Below are 20,348 nucleotides of genomic sequence, written 5' to 3'. Positions count from 1 at the left end.
CACAGAGGCTGTGTGGAACAGCAGATTCACCTGATTGGTTTAGCTAAGAAACAGAAAAATGAGTTGGCTGATGTAAATGGAAAGGCTCAAGGTACCGTAAACATGTAGCATGCAGAATGACAACTCCCAAGCCATCCAGGAACTGCCTGGTTTCCAGTAAAGAATTATTTCTCTGTCACCGCAAATGCAGTTACTGTTTTGATGTACGATTTGTCAGGAACAAGGAGTCACCGCAGTGTCACGGTAGTATGGGGGTAGACCTCACACTGATTAAGATCAGTAAAATATTGATTGCTTCTAGGTTGTATAATAAGCACTTCACACACTTCAATCAGTAATAAATAAATGATTAACATCATTTTATATATGTAAATATATATTTTTGTATCTGTAAATGTATGAATATGTAAAATATCCGAGAAAATAGAGAGATTTGTCTTTTTATACACTTGCATTTTACTGATGTTGTGGGATTTCTACAAATTACCTTAAGAAAAACAAATTGACAATCTGTAATTATCCCCCCTCATAATATGGATCAACACAAAATGCACCAAACATTGGTGACATTACTTGTACCTCTTTCAGTTAAGTTATTAAATCCTCCTTCTTGGCAGCGATGTACTATGCAACACAAAAACAATTTCCTGTCACCAAAATTTCATGTCAAGCAGATGGTGAAATGAAAGTATTAACAAGCTATAAAGGTGACAGCAATTTCTATTCAAACAGCACAGTTGCATAAGACGGTTTCCAGACTATTCAAGCAGCTTTAATGATGGCAGAGTTGACCTTAGACATCGCCCACACAAATTACTCATTTGGCACATAATAGACCATTTCTGCTAAGTTTCATTTATTGAGAAGACAAAGTTTTCAATCATTCCATCATCCTGGACGGTCGCTATGAGTAGTTGGGAGGTTATGAAAGCCACATGATAATGCCTGACTAGCCCAAACAAAATACCACCAAAGAAAAGTCTCATGGCAATATGGTGCAAATTCCCCCTGATGAACACACATTAAACCAGTTACTGCGCGTTAGCATTTCAGTCGTCCATAGACCATTACCCAGTGCTGTAATTATACCACATATTCCATATATTACTTTGAATGAAAGAAGTCCAATTACAATCCTTTTACTCTGTCTCTCAGTGTGCTGGCTGATGCCTCCATAAAAGTCTGTGATTAAATTACTCAGGGGAAAGCACTCACATTTTATATGACAACCCCTGACGCATTGTTCAGCCACAAATTCCCCAACCAGCAGCAAATCTTCTGAGAGGCTCTGACTGCGGACAGGTGGGTCCAGATGACTGGGGGAGACAGACAGACAAGTCCTTCCAGCTTTACGCCTTATGCTATTATTCTCTGTCGCTTCTTATTGATATAGAGCTAACTTACCTGCCATACATATTGTGTCATCTGACAGGAACATTAGTAGGAATGTCACTTTACTTTTGATCTCTGTCCACCAGCATTCTGTGTTCTTTCTACTTAGCTGTCACAATGTTAAGAAACACAAAGCTTATTGGATTATAACAGTGCTGTAATGTATTCATGAAGCACGAGTGCTGTACCTGTAACACTAGGGGCTCCCCAGACAAAATCATAACTAAACAGGGTTTATTCAAAACTTTTTGTCATTGTCTGTTTGAAGTAGTTTTTTGCACAAGCAGTGATACCCACCGCCAACTGCCCTTCTTTCAGTTTAAATACAGTCAAAGGCTTAAAATGAATATACAGTAAATACCTACTCCCACATGTTCCTCTGAGGCTGAAAATTCCCTCATCTGAGACGAGTGTCTGCTGCAGACTGTAGGTGTTACTGTGCTGATGAACACTGGACATAGGCACTGTGAGAGAAACCCTGTTCATACAGCAAAGTAAGAACTTTACATCACACTCAAATGCTAGTTTATTCAAGAATTTTATTTCCCCCCGTTGATGTACAGGAGCCATTTTAGACAAACAGTGTGAACAGTGAGGCTCGAGACATTTCTCTCGTATTTTACAGCAGAGAAATTCAGAAGTTGTTCAAGTCGCGCTGGAATGTGAAATGTGTGTTCTGGGAAGACATGGGCCAGACAGACACAGAGGCCCTTCTGACAAGGAAGGAAACCATAACTTGTCAATCACGTCACTCCTCTGTCAATAGCTGTTTAATCCTCTGTTGAAAGCTGGTAGGTGCTGGATCTAGAGGCAGAAAGGGGGTTAAAGGTGACGTGAATGACACCCCCCACCCCACTGCAAGAGCATTTTCCATCGTCGGAGCATAGTTGACTAAAAGGTAAGGATCCCATTGTTTTTTTAAAAACCAGACATCTGAGTTTTAAATATCAAGGCTGCAGCTCTGCTTGTGACAGTGATACCGATAAAAGTGATTCTGAGGGGAAATGCAAAATGCCCGTTATCAACTTTTGCAGATGGCATAAAATGTCTCTGCCTAAGAGCAGAGCCTTCATGCCTTGCAAGCCATCCAAAAAATGCATGTTAAAGTGTATTGCTTTATACTCTGCCTGTCTGAAAAAATACAGAGACAGCTGAATCAATTGCGGTTATATGTGTGGGTCTAAACAAATAATAATGAAATGAACACAGTAAAGACAATGCACTCGTTTTGAACAAAAATACATTTGAGCTTATATAAGCCTCATCATCTCCATGACAACAGCTTTACTGGTAACATGGAGACCTATTTGTGAATAACCACAGCAACGTCTTCCAATTGAATTAAGCTGCACCTGTGCACATTATGGATGGAAATAATAGACTGAAAGCAACTGTTACAGTGAGCCTGTTGCTGACTAGATATGAGAATGAGATTGATTTTGATTTTGTGTTGTTTTTCACAGCACTGAGAGTCATTTTTCGCACAGATGACAAAAATTAAAATGATTTATTAGCTGATAAACAAAAGTGATGGCTGGATAACAAATGTTTCATTTCTCTAGTATCATTTTACAGTATGACGTGAGAAAAATGACTAAAAGATCTTGTTTTTACAATTAAAATAAACCCCTGATCTCAATTTGTTATTTTGTACAATCCATTTGTAATTTGGAATTACTTTATCATTCAGCCACATGTTAATGATGGTAAAATCTGAGCATGTATTCTTCCTGATGCACAATTACAGACAAACAAAATAAATACACTGTTAAACCTGAATGAGAAACTGCAACAGCACAAACTCTACTGGATACATGATACAAATGGAAAAAGCCGACATTTAAATAAACAGCTTCATTGTGAACATTTCCTCATTTTGTTTACCACTGGGATATAAACTAAACATCAGATTTGTGGAAAGGGCACCAGAGCTGAGATGCATACAGAGAATATTAGATCAGAACCAATTGTATGATGTATACGATGAATAAGATGTGGTAAGGACAGGCTTCTCTCTGGTACACTGGCTGCTCTGTCGAATAATTGGAGAAAGTTATGCCAGCTCTGTGAATACATTTTCTTGGAGGACAACAGTCCTGTGACAATGAATCTTTACGATTAATACGGCTATTTTAAAAATATATTTGATGTTACTTATTACTTATTACTTATTCACCAAGCTGGTTATTTAGAATAAAGGTTCAAGAGGTGTTTAAGAGATTGAGGGGTTATTCTTCTCATCCAGTCTGTTTTTTAGTTTAATTTAAAATACAGAACTTATATTGTTCTATATTCTATATATTCATCTCTGTTGTTATATATGTTCAGTTAGCAAACATCAAGTCTGATTTACCATGATGCTTTTTCCAATTAAGTTGTAGACATTCATTTAAAATTTTGTGCATCATGCATCATCTATTTTCAATATGGTATAATCATAGTGTCCTGTAATGAGTCATGACGGCTAACAACTGGGTGTGTTGGTATGGGGTATTTGTTGTTTTCAACAACACCAACATGACTGTGGGCCACCAAATTTTCTGAAGAAAAAACATCTGAATTCTTCTGCCCTCACTATGCATGTATGTGTGTGCACAGCTATGCAGCGAGCTTAATACACTTCCACTAAAGGCTGAAGAAAGCGGTTGGTGTTTGAGGTTACAGGAAGCAATTGTGAAACTGTGAAAACAGTATTGGACAACAAGGTTAAAGCTAGCCTAGGTAACATTGGAGAAACTAGCAAGAGGCAGCTAGATTTTGAAAATATCCAACCAAAAAAATCCCACCCCATCCCTTCAGGCCTCCCTCCAAAGCCACTCCCCCAAAACACATTTTCATGCGCAATGAGTGAATGGGCAGAGTGCACACAGGTAGGCAGGTAGATAGGTAGGTAGACTGGGAGGTAGACAGGTAGACAGAAAGGCAGGTAGGCCAGCCATTGGATGGGCTTATTACAGGCCTGCGACAGCCACAGGTACTGGATTTTTAAAAAACATTTTTCCAGACCATTTGATTTATTGACTACTGTCGGGATGTAAAGAGAATTTCAACAACTATAACAAAATGCTTCTGAAATAGATTACCTACCCTAGCTTTTATGATGGCGAATACAAATCAGAAAAAATACGACACCATAAACTAGTTATGAGTTAAAGGCTACATTCTTTGAAGAAGATTTAGGTGTGCTCAGAGCTGCTGTTGAGTTAAAATAGTTGAAGTAGGCTACTGACAGTTGAAATTGTAGTTGAAGTGGCAGTTGTATTACAAATACTGAAAGAAGTTGAATTAGCAGTTAAAATGGAAGTGCTGTAACAGTAAAGGTGGCCTTTTTAAATGTTGCCATTGATTTAACTTGGTTTCACAACACAACAGCCTTCTTCTTTACAACATTGTATATTTTTCTTTTAAAGTCTTATCAGCAAAAAACTATGATTAAAACACCACAGCTTTATGGATTTGTTAATCTCTGCAAAGATGATAGGACTCTCACAATCTAAGTTTGAGAATTTTATAGATACATTACTTACACAGATCTACAAATACTGTATACATACCGCACAATATCTTACACTTAATGTGCATTCCAAACAAGTGCCATGTGCATGTTTTATAAATACACAAACATTATTATTTGATTTACACAAAAACATAAAAGACATAAAAGTAAGGTATACTAATGCATCATTGGGGGCTAAAATATAACACCATTACACATATTGTACTTAGTAGATAGGTGGCCTGTTGGAATTAAACTGGTGATGAACATACAGCCATTATAAAGGTCCATTTATACTTTATGATACAGGCTTTATTGTAGCAATAATCAAGATATATTGATATAATTCAGAGGGAACCTTAAGCAGACTATGTCCAAAATGTTACTGTGAACCTTTTCCAAATGTTTCCTATGCTGTGACTGTTGCTGGTTAAGTGGAAAGCAGCAAATCCTCACATTTTTGCTTAAAAAATGCCTGAAATATTTAATCGGTCATTAGTTGCCATTTACCATTAATTTTGACTAATCAATTAATAAAAACATAATTTCAGCTCTAATACTTCATATAGTGTCGATACAAAAGTGTGTAATATGTGTTAAGAGTGGCTATAGTTGATGAACATCCCTTGATACAGGTCCTGTGTTCGTCCAAATAAAAGTCTGTGATCCATCCTTTACTTTTATGGTAACAGTATGAAGACACCACAGTAAACAGAACAGGTTGTTTACATTTTTTAGCAACACGAAGATGTGCAGTCTTGTAAAGCTGTTATTCACTTGATTGCATCTGTTTTCTATATTACTTCCATGTCCATCGAGTATGAGCGGGAATATACAAAATGACAGACATGATTATGGTGAATCAATGATAATGATGCATGTTGGAAATAATTGAGCTGTGCTGTGAATTTTGCGATAATAAGGTAAAGGAAACATTTATGATTGAGGAGGAGGGTGAATGAGGCAGATGGAATTTAAGATCAAAGCAGGACTAAATGCTTTGTTATTTTAACACAAGTAGAAATTTTAATTCATGATCTCAGAGGGGGAGAATGGGACACATGAAGGTGTGTGGCTGACTCAGTATCAGAACCAAGCGGGATAAAAGCAAAACCCTGTAATGCACTGTGACACAAGGCTCACATCAAGAGCAGAGAAAAGAAATGGTAAAAATGTTCGTGTGATAAAAAAGCCATGTTTTCTCTCAAATATTAATGACCCCATGAAAGGCTTTACTCATAACAGCAGCTATTCTGAATTTATAAGGGGGCACAGTTACACAGAATAGTGATAAATAACTTCTTCCAGCTCTCACAACCACACCCCTTTCTCTTTTAATAGATGGGTACACGACACAGGCAGTCGCATCTGTCTCTCTCTCACACACACACACACACAGTCTTTCTATTCAGGAAAAGAAACACTCTGTGTGTGCCTGTGCATGTGCATGTGCATGTGCATGTGCATGTGCGTGCTTAGCATTTGTGCAGCTCAGACTTATTTTTCACTTTTCCCTTTAACTTCCTGTGAGTTACCAGCAGTGGAGGAAATACTTTACAGCTGTACCTTTTTATGTGAAAACACAGCGTAATGCACACAGAGAACAAAAGCAGGAATCTGGTACAATGTTTTGCTTCACTTGTAAATTCCTGTGCACCTTCTTAATTTGCTTTGCTACTCAATGGTAAAGTGCAGTTATAGAGCTGTTACATAACCTTTGCTTATTTAAGTATGTCATGAGCCTAGAGTGGTTTATGTAACTTTACAAGATGGTATAAATCTGTAGATCCTCTCCTCTTTTCACTTATCTAAAATCCAAGATACATCTTTTGTGATGATGGAAATTGCTCGCAGAGAATCTGTGAGAAAGTATCCTTAATTATCATGCATGAGATTAGTTTCTCTAAAGAGGATGGTGTCTCCATGAATCCTTTTTTTTAAACCACAATTAATGTGATGCAGTGCAGTACTAGTTGAAAATGTTTCCTGTCACAAGTGAGATGCAGGGAGAAAAGAAATGAAGATATTCTTCATTTAAGATATTCATAATTAATGTTTTCCAAGTCACCACACAAGGAATGAAAAGTCTTTTGATGACAGAGCTTGATTGATGCTTGTTCATTTGTCATTCTGGAAACTACAAGGAGAGATCAAATATTTGTAGATTTTTGCCTAATAATTTGTAAAGATTTAGTTTCCAAAAAACACCACCTTCCCTAGGAGTATACTATAGTAAAGTCAAGATAAACATGTCACTGTGAAAGCTTCGTGATGATTGGTTGGAATGTTGCCCCAGCGTTACATAACCCAAAGGCATTCACTCAGATTCATAGACCTAAGAGTATGGTGGAAGGGATTGTTTACCTCCCTCCATTGTAATTCATAAACTGAATGAATTTCTGAAGGAGGGACTAGTTTACAGATATAAAAAGTGTTTTGCCATGACTCCATCTGGGGTCAGAGCCTAGCTATAGACCTCAGCACATCTGTCAGCAACATAACCCTCTGATTCTAGATAGAGTTTGGTGTTGGTATTCGTGGGGAACAGGTAAAGTTAATTGGACTTCTGAAGAAGATGGTAATTAGTAATTGCCTCCCATGTTGGTAAGTGAGAGGAAGATAAGAACTAGGTGGTATGGCAGTAATACCTAAATGAAATCCAATTTTAACACTAATGCAATTGATTCAGCAAATTCAAAAGGAGCTATATTGTGTTTGTTTGTATGTGGTATCACTTGTAAACCACTCCAACTACATAATAATGCAAAAGTAGCTATAGGCCAATTAAATGATGTGACGACATGGCTAGCAGTAGGGTAACCATTATGGAATAATGAGTGAACACTCCCAAGTCGGAATAACGGGCGGTTTTGTTGTTCTTCCCATTCTGCTGGCATTGCATGGAAGGTCAAAATTTAGTCAGATCACTGGTAATAGAACAAAGGTTGGTGTCAGGAAGTGAAATTTTTCCTGTCTGTTTGTTTTGGATTCAAAATCCCTAAATCCAGTTTGAGAAGAATTTTAATAAAATAAAATTAAGGCAACTTTATGCTAACACATTAGCTATAACAACTTTATGAAGAGATAATATGTCAGGAGTGAGTGTTTCTCATCTTGTTGTGGAGTTCTTCTGCCCCCAAGTGGCCACAAAATAGCAATAATGCAACTTTAAAACTTAATTAAATTATATTCTTGAAATTTAATCAAATAAGTTCTTGTAATATAAAAAAATAAATACCCTCTTTCTGTGATGGTAATAGATGATATTTTGACAATCACAAACTGCTGTACAGACACTCCACTGTGCCACCCTGACCCTCACAATATGGAAATACAGTAAAACATCACTAGTGAACTCAATATAGCTGTAATAACTTTAAACTTGAATGTGCCATACAGGAAGTTGATGTTAACAGAACTAACACTTGTTGCACTAATGGTAGTTCTTGTGCTTGGCCACCATATAAATAAATCATTTTGTGGCATTTCATTGGATCTTTCTTTACACTGTGTGGCTCATTTTTTCTCCTCATATTTCAGCCTCCCGCCCCTGCCCCTCTAGCTGTCAGACCAGGCTACAGTCAGGGACGTTTTAAAATCTTTTTGTATCAGCCTTGTTTGGCTGGCTGCCTGCCCCACAGGTCTAGCCACCAGGAAAACTCCAGGCACTCCAGATGGCCAGTCTGCGAATGAAAGCAAGTTACCAAGGCCTTTTTAACATCCGTGCATACTAAATTTCAAATTAAATTTCAGTGCTTTAATATTTCAGTAATACTGATATTTCAAATATATGTTGTACAGTGCAGTGAGTGGTAGTGATTGTTTTCAACAACAAGGGAGTGTTAGTAGTGTTGTATTAGTTGACCATCAAAATAAACGGCATACAGTCAGGCCATCTATGGTCACTACCGTACTTCTTCTTACAACTGTCTATCAACTGATTTTCCAAATCACTGTAAAATCTTATAGTCAACAAAGTCATAAGCGTGGGCAAGAGATACTGAAGGCAGGAAGTTACTGAGTTCTTTGCTTCCTGTAGGCTGCCATTTGTTCTGGTGGAAACTATGAAACAATCACCAAAGCTATGAACCAACTCAGGAGCTGGATCCTTCACAGTTGGCGTTTCTAGACCAAATATTTACGGGCAACAGGGTCTGTCCTATTGCAATGCTCCACACGTGAACAAAACACGCAGCTTTCTTTTGCTCAATTTTGGAAGACACAACTAGTATATCATTTGCAGCCCTCACTATCCCATAAAATCCATTGTGGACCAGTCAGTTGTTTAATCGCTTGTTCAGATGATCTTTGTCATGACTATGGTGTATTTATGAGGTATTTGATTCAGATGGCTATAAATATTGGACTTTAAAGGTTTACATGAACCACCTGAATGCACAATTAGGGCGGGGGCGACTCATTTGGAGTTGTAGCTTTCACTATGGGTGTTTAGTGCCATGTGGTGGTATTTTGTAATCAGTGCCCATGGTTAGATTTCCTTGTGCTCATAAAACTCAAGTCAAAACACTCACAATAGCTGCACAACCACAGAGAGGTAATTAATACTTATATAAGTCACACCTAAAGACATTTCTTACCAATGTCATTAGTATATTAAACAGATTATCAATATGATATTAATGTAAAGTGAATGATGAAAGCCACGTGGTATATTTACACGACAGTTACACCATTGTCATTAATTGGTAACATTATAGGTTTGTCAATAGAATATTAATATGAAATGAGCCATTTGGTATACTATATTTCAGAATGTGGTACAGGTTTGTAAAAAACCTGACTTTGTAATTCAAATGATGGGACTTTGACACAGTATCTGTACAAACTTGTCATTTCTCAAACCTAGTTCTCTCTTTTCCAACATGTAAATGTTTTAATTAACTTAATGGATTTGGATCAGATTCGTGTTATGGGATATGGGTTTGAAAGCAATGTTTCTACAGATAATACTAAGCCCAAATAAAATGAAGGACTATGCCGTTTTTAAGATCAAACTTAATTTAAAAGCAGTCTAATCTAAAATACGAATGTTTAACTCATTTCAAGCTGGTAGGCAATCTTTTTTCCCAAAGACAGAAATACATAGCTCCCCTCTGTATGCCATATTAGAAAATGCTGAACATGAAACTATAGTCAAAGAGGTTGATTTTCACTGAAAAATATTGTATTTACATTAAGATCAATTATTGAGAGAGCTGCAAATTCCTTGTCAAACGTATTGTACAGTAAATCATTCTGAGAGAACAACAACTAAACAATAGGAGGTAATCATTTTTGTTTAGTTTCAGCTTTCAGAGTGACTGACAGCTAAATAACTGTCTTCAGTTTCCGAAGACATTTGAGTTATAAAACAGAGCCTTAATTATAGTGAATAGAAATCATTTGAATGGCTGTTATTTAGGAGTTTCCTAATTTTTTGGTTAACAAATTAAAAAAATAATATTAAATTACTGTATTTTTGTCTCAGTGAGTGAAACAGATGTTAACGCCAGCTTTAAGAGCTGCAAGATTAATAAGGTTTATAAAAATGGGCAATATACTGCAGAGCAACGCATCTCCAATTCAAGAGCAGCAGAAGGATACCAGTGAGAGATTGAACCATGTATCTTTTCTTCTCTCTTACCTCGACACCCTTCACATTCAAATGACCTCTGAAGGCAGCATGGCTATCTGCCTGATAGATATTACAGTATTTTGTCTGTGTTTGCTATGTGCTAGACTTCAGTGCCACCCTCCCCCATCATGCAAGCTGACCTTTCATATTTAGTATACCATGTTGGGTAAAGGCCACTACTGTTTTGGCTTCTCTCCACTGGTTTTGTTGTGTGATTGGAAATGCCCACAGAGTCTTCGATATATAAATATCTCCATGTTGCTGTCAAAAACATGCAAAGGGCGAGTAATCATGGTACAGTTTCAGTGATTCAAGTGATTTTTGGGATTTCTAATCACGCCAGGCTGATTAACTTACTCCTGAGCATGTAGAGCTATAATGTTATAAGTTTCTCCTCTCATTAATTTCCATTACTTCTATTCAGCCATGATCAGTTTTGTGTGGGCACGCAAAGCTTGAAATTAGTGTAAGACCTTATGTATCATGTATCATGAATCAAAAAATTAAATACTTTGTTAGAGGGGAAAGCATCACCTGTTCGAAGCACTAAATTATCAAGATATAAATATATATTTTCCCTTTAGACCACAGATTTAATGTCACTGGCATGTTTTTTCTCTCAGGCTTCCCTTTGAATGGAAAGGCAATGGATTTTCTTACATTAGATTTCCCAATCACATAAAGTGCCTGCTGCTGTCTTCCTGTGACAGGTGCAGAAACCTAAACAGCCTCTTTGAAAACTGAATACCTCATTGCTAAAACCCTGTACATTATTTCATTACAGGGAGATCTTATAATAGTGGGCAAGACATGTCTCCATTCCTCTGTGTTCAGTATATCGTTGAAACGATTTCGACCTTCAACATATTTCACTCATCTACTGGAATTTTAGACTTTTGTTTCATCACTCTGTCTTTCATTCTGTCATCAACTCTCTCTGTGGTGGTTCTGTTTTAAGACTTGGGAATGTGAAAGGCTCCAGTTAAGCTTCAAATGGCCCCCCTCCTCTTCCCAATGAGATGGAAACATTAATCAATTAGGTTGGCCCTTAAAGGATCTGAAGGAGATGAAGCTCCCCTCTCTCTGAAAATGAAATGCCACAGACTTTTAAATCCAGTCAAAGGGCATTTTTCCCAATCTTGCTCTCTTCTCTTTTCCCCCCTCCCTTTCATTCCCCACTCCTTGTTTCATTCATCTTCCCTCCCATCCCCCTCTCATTTCTCATGTGCAACATAAGAAGGTCGGGGAATGAGAGGATCATGAAGAGGAGGGTTTTATTCAGGAGTGCAATGGGAGGATGAGGGGATGGTGGGGCTGTGAAAACACAAGTTAAAATAACATTTTCTAGAAAAAAATCTAAAGGTTAAAAATACACATTTTATAATTGTTTGGCATCAAACAGAAAGAAGCAGATTTACATTGTTTCCCCTCACGACCTTATAATTTCTTTTAAAAGTCAAAATAAAAATAATTTGATTGATTTGGATTATTTGTGTTTTTGATGCACAGACCCCACCAAGTCAGAACCCACCAGTCCATATACTTGACATGGAAATTGTCTAACAAATAACGTACAATTGAATAAAATGTCATAAATAGTAAATATTGCATGTGTTTGGTTTGCATCTGGTTGAAATGCAACAGCAGCTAATTACTAGTATGGAAAAGGGTCACGCAGAGGGTGGTGCGGACTCCATGAATGGCAGTTGTTTCAATGGCCGATTGTCCGAAGGAACAAGAGACAACATAGTCTCATTATTGAAGGTCAGTGGCTAGAAAAGGTTAGCAAAGGTTCACCATTGAACAGCCCTTTGTGGTGCGCCTGCCACGGCCTCACACAGAATTTATTCACACAAGCTTTGATACAAAACTCAACTGTGCTTTGGTAAAGAGAAGTGCAAATTCTGCAAAGCATTCTTTGGCATGTAACTGTTGTTATTCTGGAACTATCATACATTCTAGTTTATTTGCACATTTTAATTCAGTTGATGCCATGCCAGGAAATGTTTCTGAGTCTTGCATTTATTCATTTGAAATGTCTGCGGATTCCTTAAGTTAGATACAGGTTTTCATATACAGTACGTCTTTACTCGCCACAGGCAGTTGTGTTCTCTGAACGAACGTTTAGAAATATGATCTCATAGGGGAGCAAATAAAATTTACTGGGGGTCAGTGACACTCAGCATTAAAATATCCCTGGACAAGAATGGGGTCTTTTGTAAGGCTTTGGTCAGTGTGTCAGTTTTAGGCAAGAAGCTACTTGCTGTGTCTAGAAAGCCTATGTTGCGTCTGGAGCCATTATATGCCTTGTTAACCCAGAATTGTATTCCACCAAACCCTGTCATGTCATCATTTCCATTGTTTATCCTCACAATACTTTCCCAGAGTCCTATTTAAATTAAATGTTTGTGTCTTCTGTTTATGATCATAGTAGTTTTGAACAAAATAAGAGAAATCATTTGACATGCATGTTTGAGGAGAAACAACCAAACACACTGAGCTGAATGGTTTTTCATTCAACATATTTAGGTAACTGGAAATGAGCGGAAATATGAAGGTGGAAATTTAAACACCTGAGTACCAGTCTGATTGAGCTGAAATAGACATAAAGTGAAATTCATTGTATGAGAACCAAAGGCAAAGTCAAAGTCATTTATAAAGGCATTTACACAGCATTTTTACAAGCTGCTCTATCACAAAGTAATTCCCAGAACACAAATGACACAAATCCAAGCAAAGGTGAGTCTTTTCAGCATAATCAGTTTCCATGGGTTTTATTTTTTTCCACAAATTTGCTGCTTCTTTGTAATACTGCAAAAACAGCGTGTTTTCTGTGTAAATTATGGTCATTAATGAGTCATCTCTCTGCTTAATGGACCTTTTGAACTATTTCCTGTTTACCGTTACTTTGCTGTTTGCTTTTCTCAGGACAACCTTATATGGAATTTCTACCAGTGGACCAAGGCAATGCTGTTAACAACATTTACGTTAGTGCCAAATTAAATCAGAGCGAATGGTAGCAGCATTTAGGACTGCAAATTTGGGTTAAAAGGAAAAGAACTTGGTGCAACATCCATGTGAAAAATAACTGTGTGCTGCGATGATGTTAGTAAAGAAAGTACTTGAATTCTAAAATGCCTAGCAGTAATATCTGGACCTGAAAGCTTTGACCTGTTTTACCAAAGAATAAGCATAAATATTTTACACAAAATGACCACAATGAAAGTCCTGCAGTGTCTGACGAAACTGCACCTTGACAGCTTCACTTCCCATAACTAGTGGGGAACTGAGGGTCTTATTATAGTGACATTAAATGACACTTGCATAACTCTGCTTATTTGTTACAGATGAGAGAGCTAATGTGTATTATCTCATGTGGAGGAGGAGGCCACTTAAGAAATACTGAATTAGTGGCAGTAGGACATCTGAATTTTGAACATTTTCTGTGATAAAGACTTATATTAGTCACAGTCCATTTTAAGCCCACATAACAATTACAGCATAGAGGTGGTACTCTCTCATTTACTAAGGAAACCTTGTAATATATATATATAATTTAAACACTTGCTTTGAAAAACTGAGACAAGGGGGAAGGTAGCAAATAGCTCATAGTGTGATAAAACTTGTAAATGATCTACAGTGATGTGAAACAAACAAGCAATTGCAGATAATGAGCAAAAACCCCAGTCACACTGTGTCCTGAGATAAATGGGAGAATTATTTCTTTGGTGTTGTTTATCGCTCATTGGCGGTAATCATTGCACATTTCCATGTGGAAGAAGAATTAACAGCTCACTTAAATGCAAGAGGAGAAATCTTTCTTGTGCCACTCTTTGTAAATGTTTTGTTTTCAAGTGAAATTGTACACCAATTTAACTAAAATTGACATTTTTCTCTCCAAAGCCAATTGCTCCTCTAAAAGCATAAAGCATTACTGAACATTGGACCTTTACTTAAGAAACAAGCATTTTTGAGGGCTTAGAGTCGCCACTTCTAGAAGTTATCTTTCAACTAAAGGAAAATTAGTTATCAATTTTCGAAAAGTAAGATCGCTTAAGCTCAGAAGAAGTTATAAAACCAATACTGCCGACATTATCTAAGTACCGGCAGGGTCGTAACCCTTAATGGAAAATGTTGTTTTATATTTTCCTCTCGTTTCCTGGTGCTAGCATGTGCTCTTACCAAGGCAATAAAAAGTGTTTGTTCTGCTAATTGCTCTGAGTGGATGGTATGCTAGACGATGTGATTTGCATCCTACGTTGGAAAGAAGTTGTTCTTGAATGTTACACATCTTTAAAGTTTGTGTGACTATGACTTTTCTCTCCCTGTGTCATCTCCCCTTTATTTACATGTTACACCAGTCTGAGTCCCTACTTTGTTCAACCCTCCACCCCACAACTAATTCCACCCCTTGTCTCAATCTTTACCAACATCCTTCTCACACTTCCACCTCTTTCTTTGCTTTCCATTAACCAAATTTCTTCCACCCCCTCTTTTTTTATCAACCATCTTTCCTTCTCAATGGCATAATTCCCTTTCTGTCTGGCCAATACACAGTGTTACTCAGTGCTGCAACACAAAACACTACACACATTCCTTTCCCATGAAGCCATGTGTCGGCTCGTGCCAGATACCCCTGTGTACTGTATCTTCTGCTGTAGCAGTGACTGAGAGGCCGAGTGAACAAGTGACAGTAAGAGAGAAAGTGAGAGACAAGCAGAGAAGAATCAGTCAGACAGCGAAGCAGAGGTATAGAATCAGAAGAAATCAGTATCTTTGTGACAGTTAACCTTGTGAGCTTGGAGTCAGGACAGCCTGAGCTGGCAGCTGATGGCAGACCGCCACAGCACGCCCACGGTGCGACCCATCTGTGCCTGGTATTAAAGCAGGCTCACACCCCAGGGCCGGAGCCGCCATGCAGCGTAATAGCTACACGGACATAGGCACAGTCCTGAGGGGGCCAACAAGTCACCCACTGGGATGACAATAGCAGCTTGGTTAACACAAACATGCACAATCACACTCGAACAAAACCTCCCACACGTGCACCAAAAGCACAGAAAGACAAGAAATACACATGTTGGCCGGAACTCGCAACTTACATGTTGCTCTGCCTCGAAAAAAAAAAAAAAAATTAATGACACTTTCCTACACGTATGAGTGAGCGCATAACACCACTCCACCCTATTCTCAAAAACAGTGTGATGCACATTTGGCTGTGAGCGATGTTATTTTCCCTCTCTGCACCTATTTGAAGCTCTGGATGGACATTGTTCTGTGTTTACATCCTGTTGTGTCGACTGCTGTGTGAGTATGTTTTGCATTTGTCCAGGTGTGTGTAAATGTGATTGTGTGTGTCTGTGTATGTAGGGGTCAAAACTGGAGCACAGTAGCAATGTATATTTTCTCAGCTACCGTGAGAAGTCTATCTATTCTCAGTGTGTATTCAACTGCCTACTGGCTAGAAGACAGACTTCAAAATGAAATAAAGTGGAAAAAAAGTAAATTTACAAAATAGCTGTAGGCAGTGATGTAGTGGAGTGGAGTAGGTGAAACAGAGCTTACCAAAAATGATAGCTTAGCATGAACTTTATAGCCTAAATAATGCTGGTATTACACATCATAACAAGTGGTATCAAAGAGATGTAACTCATTTAAACATAGCATCTTAAAGGGGACAGCAAAATACAAATTCATGAATTTATACACATGTATTTGGCCTTTTCTTATCTGGAGTCTGTGGTGTTATTCTTCACTGACCTTCAGCTGTGTCCCTCCTAATATTCGGCATGTAGCTGTGTTAATGGACATCCATGACAGTCCAGTCAGTTACATTACAAAGAAACCAAAGGAAAAGGTGAACCTTGGGTGGTTTATTGGCATTTGGGGTTAGATTTTCTTGTCTGGATTATAGTAAGACACCAATAATACAAAGCTAATGGAGCTTGAACCCCAATTTTATACTGAATTTTTTTTCCTTAAATAGCTTTAGAGTTACAAAAATGTGTTATATGATGTTTCAGATTTTTTCCACACTGAAGCTATATGATGTTTATAAAATATTCAAACCTGGTATTACATACATTTGTACACATTGCCCTGAAATGCAGCCTGACATAGATTGTATTTGTTACCTGTCAAAACTTTTCATTGAGTTGTGTGATTTATATTTTAGCATATAAATGTAACATAAAGTGCCATGTGGTGGTAGACCGGTGGTGGAATGTAACTAAATACATTTTCTCAAGTACTGTAATACAATCTTGAGGTATTTTTACTTTTTACTAGTATTTTCATTTTAGGCCACTTTATACTTCAACCACACCCAAAATATTGTGCTTTTTACTCCACTACATTTATCTGACAGCTATAGTTACTTGTTTCTTTGCAAATAAAGATTTTACGTGCAAAACATGTGATCAGTTTATAAAATGTGATGCCATTATAGATTAGATTATAGATTAAACTACCCAGCAGTATCTAAAATAGTCAAATTTAGCTCCACCTTGACCAGATACTATAGTAAAATGCTGCGTCAGTGATAATATTCCATTAAAGTCCAGTGTGTAGGATTTAGTGGCATCTAGCGGTGAAATTGCACTTTGCAACCATTTGAATACCGCTCGGATCATCCTCCTGTTCCAAGCGTGTAGGAGAAACTACGGTGGGCACGAAACTTGTGAAAAAAGCGAATGACCCTATCTAGAGCCAGTGATTGGTTTGTCTGTTCTGGGCTACTGTAGAAACATGGCGGTGCAACATGGTGACCTCCGTGGAAGGGGACCTGCTCCCTTTTTAGATATAAAGCGCTTATTCTAAGGTGACGAAAACACAACAATTCTTATTTTCAGGTGATTATACACTAATTAAAACATACTTATTATATTATTATATTCCATTTCTGCCAATAGCTCCTCCTAAATGTTACATACTGGACCTTAAATATAATAGCATAACACACACAGGGTCCATGTTTCTGCATTAAGTACTTTTACTTCTGATACTCTAATTGGACTTTGCGAATACTTTTACTTAAGTACCAATAAATGCTGGGCTTGTAATGGAGTATTTTGAAAAGTGTGGTATTGCTACTTTTACTGCAATAAAGAATTTGAATATTTCCTCCCCCACTGTGGTATACTCCTTCAATTACAAGGAGTGACCACATCCATTCATCCAATTTTTATACCAATTTTGTGTCAAGGGAGGACTAGAGCCAATAGGAGGTTATGAGTTGGTTGTGATCTTGATAACACTGTCAGAGTTAGATCACAGAAAACAAGTTTGAAACCAACTATTTGTTTACAGGTCTTTAAATCAGACTGATTAGACTAGTTGAAATAACTTGAGATAAAGTTAGGTTTGTAATGTTCTCACTACCACTGTCTCTATCCAGCCATCCAGCCAATTGAGAGGTAACTTGACCTCAGTTTGGGAGGACTGCACAACACCCCCCCTGTCAATCCTCCCAACTCCACTGACCCTCTTCTCGCCTGTTCCTCCTCTGACCGATAGAGGTCGCAGCCTAGCAATCGCTCTGTGGACGGGAACGCATGGATGTATCCGAGCGCTCCCACATGACAAAGCTACAGCGCGTCTGGAAACCAGGAACGGAGCACGGGTGTTTTGGGAGAAACCGTCGACAAGATCAGTTTTGCATCTTTACCTGCAACACGGCCGGCTCGGCTCGCTGACAAACTACTCCAGTGACCGTTTTACTTTTTGTTTTCTGTGATTACCGAGGCGGGCAGCTCCCCTCTCTTTCTTCCTCTCTCCAAGTGAACTTTATAGGGATGTTATATCAGAGCATCACCGTGCTGAATGCCCAGATAGTGCCGAAGTAAGTGTAGGACGGATGTGAAGAGTGAACGACTGGAGAGACTCGGTCCTCTTCTTCTTCTACTACTTTTTGTTCGGTTTAATAAACAAGAGATAAAGAGAGAGACTGTGTGTGTGTGTGTGTGTGTGTGTGTGCAGGATAGAGAGAGAGCGAGAGAGAGAAGTCGCTCAGGTTTTTTGGAGCTACGCTTTCATGCCGTCAGTCTTGCGGACTCTGAGATGGACGTCAGATTTTATCCAGCTCCCCCTTCAAGCGTGGGTTCATGTACTTTACCGACTGACTCCGGTTTGGACTATTACCACTCCAACAAGGTAACAATTATCTCTACTTTACGAGCTTATTGTCGGTCAGATGTGCAGCCTTCTGTGTGATGATGCACGCGCGCACAAATACATTGGTCACACATGGTGGTCCATATATATGTATATATATTGATATATATATCTATATATAGATATATATATAGATATATATATAGATATATATATATGATCCGGCGCGATTTGTTAGGAAGACCATTAGTGACAAGTGTTGCACTTTTAGTTCCCTCGGGATGAATTTAGAGTGGAATGAGTCTATAAAATGCATTATGACTGAACTTTGTTGTATTTCTGAGCTGCAAAATCTTTTGAACTCTGCAGAAAATCACAGAATCCACGCGGGTTTTCCTTTAATTAGAATTTGCTAATGTGTTCATCTGGATAAACTGGGGGTACGTTGTACTGTATAGCTGTCCTGTGAGCTGAGTTGGAGCGCACCACTCTCTCCAGAGCACTGGGAGTACTGACGAACAAACTGGGCCACAAATTCAATATGCGCCGTTTTTCTTCTTAAAACTGAATACATGTAGACCAGCAACTTGTGCCCTGTATAATTTCAACCTTGCCGAGCAAACTGAAACACACTATCTTATCTGCTCTACACAGGTTCCCACATGGGGCAATGCACAATTAGTTCAATAAACAACTATCAAGATCGTGCTGCTTCTAACTGGGCAGTCTGCATATTAATGTGTCTTATTTTGTCTCATTGCTCGATAAAAGTGTTTCCATGAAGATAATACGGTAGCATATTCTTACAGGCTTTTGAACACCGTTTTTCTCATACATCCAATCTCATCAGTACGCACATAATAACTTTTTAGGAATTAATTCTTCATCAGCGAGCTACAGCGAAACCCACCTTTGTTGCTTAAAATTCAAAAGGCTGAAATATCGGAATTTATTTATCAGCTTTTGTGCTCATATCTACACGGACACATGCGTTTTTAAGAACGGAATTGGATTCTAGTATTACTAGAACCAGACACTTTTATTGGGAGATTGAAGTGGGAATAGGTGCCATAAATGAATTATCACTGACAAGCTTCTATTTGAAGAAACAAATTCAGTTTGCATTGTATTGTCAAGTTTCCTGAATTATGCACTTATTGATATTTCTGTTGAATGTCATGGGGCCTACTGTAAAGAGATCACTTTTTCACTGCTCCACTCTTTCCATGTGCTGTACACCGGTGCTGACTCTTTGCTTTGTTGATAAAGGTTTTGCATTTAGACAAATGACAAATGTACAAACCTGCCAAATAGTTCAAGACTACAATTCACAGGCAACAAGGCTACTTTTATTTCATGTGGTCAAGGTAAAACTTGTGTAAACATTTGGCAGAGCTAGAAGAAGGCATTATACACACATCCATTCAAATAGGTTTGCTTGCCTTAGCACCTGGAGGGAAGCCAGCAGACAGTTAACATTTGCTGATGACAAAGTGAAACATTATAGCACAGTACAATATTTGAATTGTTAATCTCCCCTATTCACACACACAGTCACCTGTATGTATACATGAACAACACATGCAGGCAGCTGCACACAGACACACACTCCCACAGTCACTTGCAGAGAGCTTTGAATTACAACACATGAGTACTTTACATCGACTACAGTCGTTCCTTAACCCCTAACCTACTGTGACATCAACTTCAACC

At 38.1% G+C, this 20,348-nt stretch overlaps 1 protein-coding gene across 6 annotated transcripts in view; it reads left to right on the top strand.

Annotated features, from left to right (window-relative positions):
- The first annotated feature begins 2,103 nt into the window (after positions 1–2,103).
- Positions 2,104–20,348, top strand: part of tox2 (TOX high mobility group box family member 2) — a 108,603-nt gene continuing 90,358 nt past the window's right edge. For 3 of the 6 annotated variants that reach the window (XM_044170323.1, XM_044170315.1, XM_044170283.1), the window contains exon 1: positions 18,053–18,674. In XM_044170323.1, the coding sequence (XP_044026258.1) occupies positions 18,582–18,674 (93 nt within the window). In that variant the 5' untranslated portion in view covers positions 18,053–18,581. Of the gene's footprint in view, positions 2,291–15,726; positions 15,831–17,919; positions 18,675–20,348 lie in introns of those variants that run through there. The other 3 variants (XM_044170299.1, XM_044170292.1, XM_044170306.1) reach the window with 3 other exon arrangements.

This window comes from Siniperca chuatsi, linkage group LG2 (assembly GCF_020085105.1).
Source record: "Siniperca chuatsi isolate FFG_IHB_CAS linkage group LG2, ASM2008510v1, whole genome shotgun sequence".
Classification (NCBI taxonomy): domain Eukaryota; kingdom Metazoa; phylum Chordata; class Actinopteri; order Centrarchiformes; family Sinipercidae; genus Siniperca; species Siniperca chuatsi.
This window is presented reverse-complemented; position numbering and strand designations above follow the sequence as displayed.